The sequence below is a fragment of the Bufo gargarizans genome, chromosome 7 (genome assembly GCF_014858855.1).
Source record: "Bufo gargarizans isolate SCDJY-AF-19 chromosome 7, ASM1485885v1, whole genome shotgun sequence".
NCBI lineage: Eukaryota > Metazoa > Chordata > Amphibia > Anura > Bufonidae > Bufo > Bufo gargarizans.
The window spans coordinates 27,372,126-27,380,554 of NC_058086.1; the positions used below are offsets into that span (position 1 = coordinate 27,372,126).

At 53.9% G+C, this 8,429-nt stretch overlaps 1 protein-coding gene across 4 annotated transcripts in view; it reads left to right on the forward strand.

Moving 5' to 3' along the window:
* RNF220 (ring finger protein 220) overlaps window positions 1-6,443 on the forward strand; it is a 187,198-nt gene extending 180,755 nt beyond the window's left edge. For all 4 annotated transcript variants that reach the window (XM_044301093.1, XM_044301092.1, XM_044301094.1 and 1 more), the window contains 2 exons: window positions 251-325; window positions 3,445-6,443. In XM_044301093.1, the coding sequence (XP_044157028.1) occupies window positions 251-325; window positions 3,445-3,516 (147 nt within the window). In that variant the 3' untranslated portion in view covers window positions 3,517-6,443. The remainder of the gene's footprint in view (window positions 1-250; window positions 326-3,444) is intronic.
* Window positions 6,444-8,429: the final 1,986 nt, after the last annotated feature.

Consider the following 8,429-nt stretch of genomic DNA (forward strand, 5'->3'; position numbering starts at 1 on the left):
ATCGGGCCTCGTGGTGGGTGCCCCTTCTGCACTCGCCACCCAGATTCTGATAAAGGCAGCAGTCCAGTGGAGCCCCTCACTAGCTGGACCCGGGGTCCCAGGACCTGCCTAGTGGGGGGCACAGGCTGACACGCCTCAGATTCTTGGTGTCTGTGCTTTCATGGATCTTACATGGCGTTTACGTGTTAATTCATTGCTGCCTCCTAAGGGTTAATGTGCGGTTTATAATTCTCTCCTCTCTCCTCGCCAGGATTCCTACACAATGCCCCTGACGTCCATTCAGTGTTGGCACGTGCACTGCGAGGAATGCTGGCTGCGCACTCTGGTGAGGCTGGGGGCCATTATCGTATTGGGAGGGGTCGTCTATTTCTGGGCCAGTTCTGGCCGCTAATGACAGAAGAGAAAATCTGCTTACTCTTTTATAAGCGACGATTCCCCCGGACAGATTATCTGCTCATTGCTGGTCTCTGCTCCCATCATTATCTTGGCGTTTTCATGGTTTGCATGCTGAGGCTAAGACGCTCCTGATGGCTGCCGGGGGTTACAGAAGTCTTCGAGGACTGGTGTCTGGTCCAGTGCCGAGTGCTCACTGCTGCCCCTAGTGGTGTGATTGCAGTGGCAGTGCTCAGCATTACCAGCGCTATCATTAGCTCTGCCAATCCCTGACCTACCATCCAGAACCATCAATCTAAAGATCTGTTGAAGACTTGAGCAGAATAGCGCCCCCAGCAGTCAGCATGTGCGGTACCGCTACTCGCCTCACGTCTGGTTACTATGGGGGTGCTATAGGCAGCCATGTTCTGGCCACATTGTAATCAGGCCAAGCGCTCCCAGCCTGGGGATAAGAAACACACGGCAAGGATCTTGGCACTTGTGCTGGGAAACAATTAATAAGCATCCTCTCATGTGTTCCAGCAGCCGCCCCCCACCTCTCGGACCCTCGATTTATGAAACCAGTCCTCCCAGCCTGGAATAGCGTGCTACTAATGTAGCCATTAAAACGTAGCCTGAAGACGGCCGTAAAAAGCCTTGGAACGCCTTGGTGCTTTTGTGTCTTGATCAAAGTCGGTGTGTGTAATCTCGTTAAGCCTGCCCTTTACCCCTTCCAGACAACCCCCCGACTCTCTCTATGGCCCCCCTAATGCCTGGTACCTCTTCCAGAGACCCCCCTGACTCTCTCTATGGCCCCCTAATGCCTGGTACCTCTTCCAGAGACACCCCCCCCCCCCCCCCCGACTCTCTCTCTGGCCCCCTAATGCCCGGTACCTCTTCCAGAGACCCCCCTGACTCTCTCTATGGCCCCCTAATGCCTGGTACCTCTTCCAGAGACCCCCCCCCCCCCCCCCCCGACTCTCTCTCTGGCCCTTACCTTACAGGTCACCCCCTCTTTCTACTGCACTACAGCTGCATTTTGACGTGGGTCGGATCTGTGGCGTCACATGAAAGTGAAAAGCTTGGCTAATATGGTAATTAATGCACCCACCTAATGGCGAGCAGCAGGGCGGCCCGCGTGACGATGCTGCGCTGACATCCGCCATAACAAAGGCTTTCCTTTTCCTCCGGTCTCTTTCCATCTTGCAATAAACCATTTCGGTTTTAATGGGCTTGAAGGGGAGACGCAGAATCGTTTGCAGAAGGAAAGCATTTTTATATGTGAGATGATGAAAAGAGCAAATATCTCGCCCTAAATAAAATGGTCTGTAAGGACAGGTGCGGGAGGTTATGAAGCCACGTTATGGCCCGTGGGTGGCTCCGGCACTGGGGGGGGGGGGGGGTTCTGTATTGTAGAGCCGGCCGGATCCTTCTGGTTGGTGGTGCAGCTGTGGTGAGATGCTAATAATGGGTTAATAAAGATGGTTCTGACTCCATATTAGTGATTGCAAACCATAAGAAAGCCTGAGGCTGCACTACTGAGTCTGACGACGTGTCCCCTTCTTGTTGACACAGACATTTAAAGGGAACCTGTACTATACTGCCCTCAATCCCCCCTAATGTTGCTGTCCTGTCTTCCCTTACCTCCCCGATGACGCAGTGCCGCTGTCATGTCTGATAGTCCCCCACCTCCCCGATGTCGCAGTGCCACTGCCATGTCTGATAGTCCCCCGCCCCGATGTCGCAGTGCCACTGTCATGTCTGATAATCCCCCGCCCCGATGTCGCAGTGCGGCTGTCATGTCTACCCGCCCGATGTCGCAGTGCGGCTGTCATGTCTACCCGCCCGATGTCGCAGTGCCGCTGTCATGTCTACCCGCCCGATGTCGCAGTGCCGCTGTCATGTCTACCCGCCCCGATGTCGCAGTGCCGCTGCCATGTCTGATAGTCCCCCGCCCCGATGTCGCAGTGCGGCTGTCATGTCTACCCGCCCCGATGTCGCAGTGCCACTGTCATGTCTGATAATCCCCCGCCCCGATGTCGCAGTGCGGCTGTCATGTCTACCCGCCCCGATGTCGCAGTGCGGCTGTCATGTCTACCCGCCCCGATGTCGCAGTGCGGCTGTCATGTCTACCCGCCCCGATGTCGCAGTGCGGCTGTCATGTCTACCCGCCCGATGTCGCAGTGCGGCTGTCATGTCTACCCGCCCGATGTCGCAGTGCGGCTGTCATGTCTACCCGCCCGATGTCGCAGTGCGGCTGTCATGTCTACCCGCCCGATGTCGCAGTGCGGCTGTCATGTCTACCCGCCCGATGTCGCAGTGCGGCTGTCATGTCTACCCGCCCGATGTCGCAGTGCGGCTGTCATGTCTACCCGCCCGATGTCGCAGTGCGGCTGTCATGTCTACCCGCCCGATGTCGCAGTGCGCTGTCATGTCTACCCGCCCGATGTCGCAGTGCGGCTGTCATGTCTACCCGCCCGATGTCGCAGTGCGGCTGTCATGTCTACCCGCCCGATGTCGCAGTGCCGCTGTCATGTCTACCCGCCCGATGTCGCAGTGCCGCTGTCATGTCTACCCGCCCGATGTCGCAGTGCGGCTGTCATGTCTACCCGCCCCGATGTCGCAGTGCCGCTGCCATGTCTGATAGTCCCCCGCCCCGATGTCGCAGTGCCGCTGCCATGTCTGATAGTCCCCCGCCCCGATGTCGCAGTGCCGCTGTCATGTCTACCCGCCCCGATGTCGCAGTGCTGCTGTCATGTCTACCCGCCCCGATGTCGCAGTGCCGCTGTCATGTCTGATAGTCCTCCCCCGCCCCGATGTCGCAGTGCCACTGCCATGTCTGATAGTCCCCCGCCCCGATGTCGCAGTGCCGCTGTCATGTCTACCCGCCCCGATGTCGCAGTGCCGCTGTCATGTCTACCCGCCCCTATCATTACATAAAAGCAGGTTTGGTTGCTCTATGTGAAGAGCTCTTCGATGCTGGCATGGCAGCCATATTGGGGGGGGGGGGTTTACTTCACCCTCTATATTTTATATTTCTGCCAGTGTCCTGACATTTTGTCTTTGTTGCAGGGAGCCAAGAAGCTGTGCCCGCAGTGTAACACCATCACATCACCCGGGGACCTCAGGCGCGTCTACTTGTGAAAGGTAGAGGCACTGACCTTGCTCCAGCCTCGTTCAAGACTCACCCCGGTTGTCCTCGCGCCTCCGTTTTTCCGGAGTCGGAGGCCTCACCTGGGTCTGTAATGTGACCGAGGAAGATTTGGAAGCTTAAGACACTTTTAACTGTAGTGGAGCAAATAAAACTGTAAAACAAAGAACAAGCCTTTGCTGGACTTCTGTGGCTTCCAGATCTTCACCTCCAGTCAGCACTACCGGGGGGACGCCAGATCCCTGCCCCCGCAGCACTCGCCACGTTTTCTCTTCTCCCTGTACCTGCTGCTGATTTTTAATGTTTCTCTCCGAATTTTCGAGGACTTGATGCACCACAGCTCCCATCATTCTTTTTAGTTTACATTGTCCCTCCAACTGCACCGAAAACTGATCAGTGGCGCAGGCTTGTACAGATGACCCCCACCGCTCTCCCCTCACGTGCAGTTTGTGATTTCTATATTTTTTTGGTGTGTGTGAGAAAAGCAGGGAAAAGAAGAAAACTGACAGAAATGCGAAGCACATGTAATATAAATCCTATGTTTACAGCGTCACGTATAAACTGAAGGGACTCCATGTTACCCGGGGGGGGGGGGGGGGGGGGGGCGCGGGTATTCCTTGGGGCAGGATGATTTTATTTTTTCCTGTCAGAAATGGGTCTAAAATCTAAAATGTGTAAATGTAATTTATTTTAGGTTTTCTTCTTTTTTTTTTTTTGTTTGTTTTTTAACATTTTTTGTTTGGAAATCTATTTGCCCAGCAAATGCCGCGTACCTGTGCCGTTCCTGTGTGCAGGATCATGGGGTGGCAGGACGCCAGCCGCCCCCTTCTTGGAGCTGGATTAACCCCTCCCAGACCGGGGCTGGGTCTAATGACCAGCTGTGTGATGCTGTAATGGTCCATGTGATAGCAGTTGGGTTGAGCATTGCTGGAGGCTCAGGCTCTGGACGCGTTGACTTTCGCTGTTACGTGCGGCTTGTGCCAGTAATCGACTTAATATTTTCCTGCTGCTTCCTGTTCCAGAAAAGACGGGGGAAAAAAAACGTGTGTTCTTAGCACCATTGGAGTCTATGGAGGGTGACCTATATTGTGCCCAGAGGCTGCAGGTTCACATCTGAGGTTTAATGCGTCTCCATTTACGTTTCCTGACACCCTATCCCGCTGTATTCCGTGTACTGGGAGCCGGAGCCTGTTAATGGGACCTGTCACCCACAGCAACCTGGTACAAGGGTGAAAATGGATATATAATCCCAGCCTGTGATTGGTCCTCGGGGCGACACTTTGGAGCCTCCGGTTGTCATACAGGCACTTCAGCGCACATAAGAAGTGCAGCAAACCTTGTGAAAATACCGCACACACTTCCGTGTTTTTGCATTGTCTGTATGGAAATCGATCGAGCTCCAGGGTTGTAGGACAGTGAGACCCCTTGTGCCCCCGGCTCAGGTTAGAGCAGGGGTGGCCGCTATAGTAGTCACACGCGGCCCCCAACTCCCTGGTCCTTATTTCCTACTTTTTGTGTCTGGCTCCTATAGATTTATTCTGGAGCATCAGCCTCTACTCCCGGGGCGGGCGCCCAGCGGAGCTACTGGCAGCTTGTGGGTGCAGTCAGCCGTGGCCACACATTTACATTGACCCTTGTAACGCTGGAGGGAATCATCTGCAATTCAAAGTGCTGGCTTCCAGCTGCCGGCGTGCCCTGGCGAGGGAACGGTTAACAGTATGAAATTGATTCTATTAGATATGTATTGGAGACGGCAGGAAATGAATTAGGACGTTAACATGGTGACCTGCTGGGTGGCAGTTTGACACGAGTTACTGACCCGGATCCTTGGCAGCTGTCATGGAGGAGGGGTATGAGCTCCTTCAGAGCTGCAACTCCTCTCTGCCGGGGTGAGCCACACATACGAAACCTCACTGATTGTATTACAGCTCCGGGGAATCCTGCTGCGGCTGCAGACTGACATCTCTGCGGCGCATCTGAACATGTGCATGTGGCGATTTCAGGCTGAGGAGGCTGTAGGACAGGAGAATACAGTCTATTGCCCCCTGTTAGCAGCCACTGGACATGTCTCCCGGTCAGCAGTCGGCGCCTGCACTCTGGGTGCGTTCTATATGTTCACCTCTAGTCACCATATTGTGTTCATGTACAGAATGTGTAAAATCTGGTGGAAAGATGACAATTCCCAGAATAATGAGCTCTGTGCAGGGAGCTGCAGAACTGTGAGCGCAGTTCTGGAGGGTAATGCAGGATCTGTAACATGTTGTGGCTGGATCTCCCTGGAGTATGTGCTGTGCAGGTTCATGAGGGGGGCCCTAGATCCTTAGGACAGAGTGTCATCCCTGAGGGGGGTCTAAGCTTCCAGCCTTCCACGTGTGTAAATGTCAGGATTGTTCCCAGCACCGCAGCGGATATTATAGACTAACTGAATATATTTCTTACCATTATGGCCCCTCCGTAAACTGGCGCCTGAGCCCACAGCAGCGGACGGGGATGGGTGTCACCTGGAAATGAAACCATACTGAGCCCCTGATGTGCCTGCCGACCTGTATGGTGGTCACATGACCTCCGCCAATGGTAGTAATGCAGCCTAATCTACAAAGGGTTAATGCGACACTTTTTTTTTTTTTGTGCCACTCTGTTCCAGCGTTGGCCATGGTGGTCGCGGAGGATCCAGTGGGAGTTTCTATTTATTTTCTACCTTTTTTATGGTCGGGGAGTTTGTGGAAATTTTGATGTTTTGTTGGAACAAAGAAGAAAAAAAAACGAGCTAAATCTCAAAATGAAAAAAAAAGTTTCCCAAAGAGGCAGCGGAGGCCCCTGAGTCGTGTCCATGACGTGTGTCCGTGTATATTATATCCCCGCAGCTTCTTGTCATCACCATTTGTAAAGTACATTTGACATTAAAGAAGTATAAATCTTTGTGTGCTTCCTCATTACTGGGCGGTGCGACCTGCACCCTGGTCACTAGATGGCGGGGCATCAGTGCTGAAGAGAGGCTGGCAGCCAGGAGCAGGGAGGGCAGGCTAGTCGCCCGCAGGCTGCACTCCTAACATAGGCCGCTGCCTTCTTGCCCCAGACAGGGTTCAGTTGTTGAGATGTGGGGGGGCGCTGTCGAGTACTGAGTGTACAAAAAAAAAAAAGTTTGAAATGAGAAAAAAGCAATTCCGCCCTTTGTATTTCTGCTTTGTTTTTACAGCATTTTCTGTGCTGAAAATGACCCGGCAAGCTGACGGCAGTAAGATGTCCCAGACCCGAGAGCTGGAAGAGTCTTAGGTTTTACTTTACAAAGTGTTTGTTTTGTTGTTTAAACAAAAACCATTGCGGCCCCAGATTCTGACATCCAGAACTTCGTTGCCAGAGCCGCGTGAGGGCAAAATCTGCTCGACGGTGCTATTTACATCCGGCTACCGGAGAAGTCTGGCTAAAAGCGGTCTCCATGGAAGAACTGCTGCTAAAAAGCCGCCATACCCTTCACATGAAAACAAGGCCAAGCATCTCGACTGCGCAAGAACCTAAGAACTGGGGTGCAGAACAATGGCTGCCGGTGCTCTGGGCCGAGCAGTAAAATGTGAAATATTTGGCTGACCCAGAAGGACTGCAGAACGGTACAGTATGGAGAGTGTGCGGGCAGCAGTGAAGATGGTGCAGAACGGTACAGTATGGAGAGTGTGCGGGCAGCAGTGAAGATGGTGCAGAACGGTACAGTATGGAGTGTGCAGGCAGCAGTGAAGATGGTGCAGAACGGTACAGTATGGAGCGTGTGCGGGCAGCAGTGAAGATGGTGCAGAACGGTACAGTATGGAGAGTGTGCGGGCAGCAGTGAAGATGGTGCAGAACGGTACAGTATGGAGAGTGTGCGGGCAGCAGTGAAGATGGTGCAGAACGGTACAGTATGGAGTGTGTGCGGGCAGCAGTGAAGATGGTGCAGAACGGTACAGTATGGAGCGCGTGCGGGCAGCAGTGAAGATGGTGCAGAACGGTACAGTATGGAGAGTGTGCGGGCAGCAGTGAAGATGGTGCAGAACGGTACAGTATGGAGAGTGTGCGGGCAGCAGTGAAGATGGTGCAGAACGGTACAGTATGGAGAGTGTGCGGGCAGCAGTGAAGATGGTGCAGAACGGTACAGTATGGAGAGTGTGCGGGCAGCAGTGAAGATGGTGCAGAACGGTACAGTATGGAGTGTGTGCGGGCAGCAGTGAAGATGGTGCAGAACGGTACAGTATGGAGCGTGTGCGGGCAGCAGTGAAGATGGTGCAGAACGGTACAGTATGGAGAGTGTGCGGGCAGCAGTGAAGATGGTGCAGAACGGTACAGTATGGAGAGTGTGCGGGCAGCAGTGAAGATGGTGCAGAACGGTACAGTATGGAGAGTGTGCGGGCAGCAGTGAAGATGGTGCAGAACGGTACAGTATGGAGCGTGTGCGGGCAGCAGTGAAGATGGTGCAGAACGGTACAGTATGGAGAGTGTGCGGGCAGCAGTGAAGATGGTGCAGAACGGTACAGTATGGAGAGTGTGCGGGCAGCAGTGAAGATGGTGCAGAACGGTACAGTATGGAGCGCGTGCAGGCAGCAGTGAAGATGGTGCAGAACGGTACAGTATGGAGTGTGGGCAGCAGTGAAGATGGTGCAGAACGGTACAGTATGGAGAGTGTGCGGGCAGCAGTGAAGATGGTGCAGAACGGTACAGTATGGAGAGTGTGCGGGCAGCAGTGAAGATGGTGCAGAACGGTACAGTATGGAGAGCGTGCGGGCAGCAGTGAAGATGGTGCAGAACGGTACAGTATGGAGAGTGTGCGGGCAGCAGTGAAGATGGTGCAGAACGGTACAGTATGGAGCGTGTGCGGGCAGCAGTGAAGATGGTGCAGAACGGTACAGTATGGAGAGTGTGCGGGCAGCAGTGAAGATGG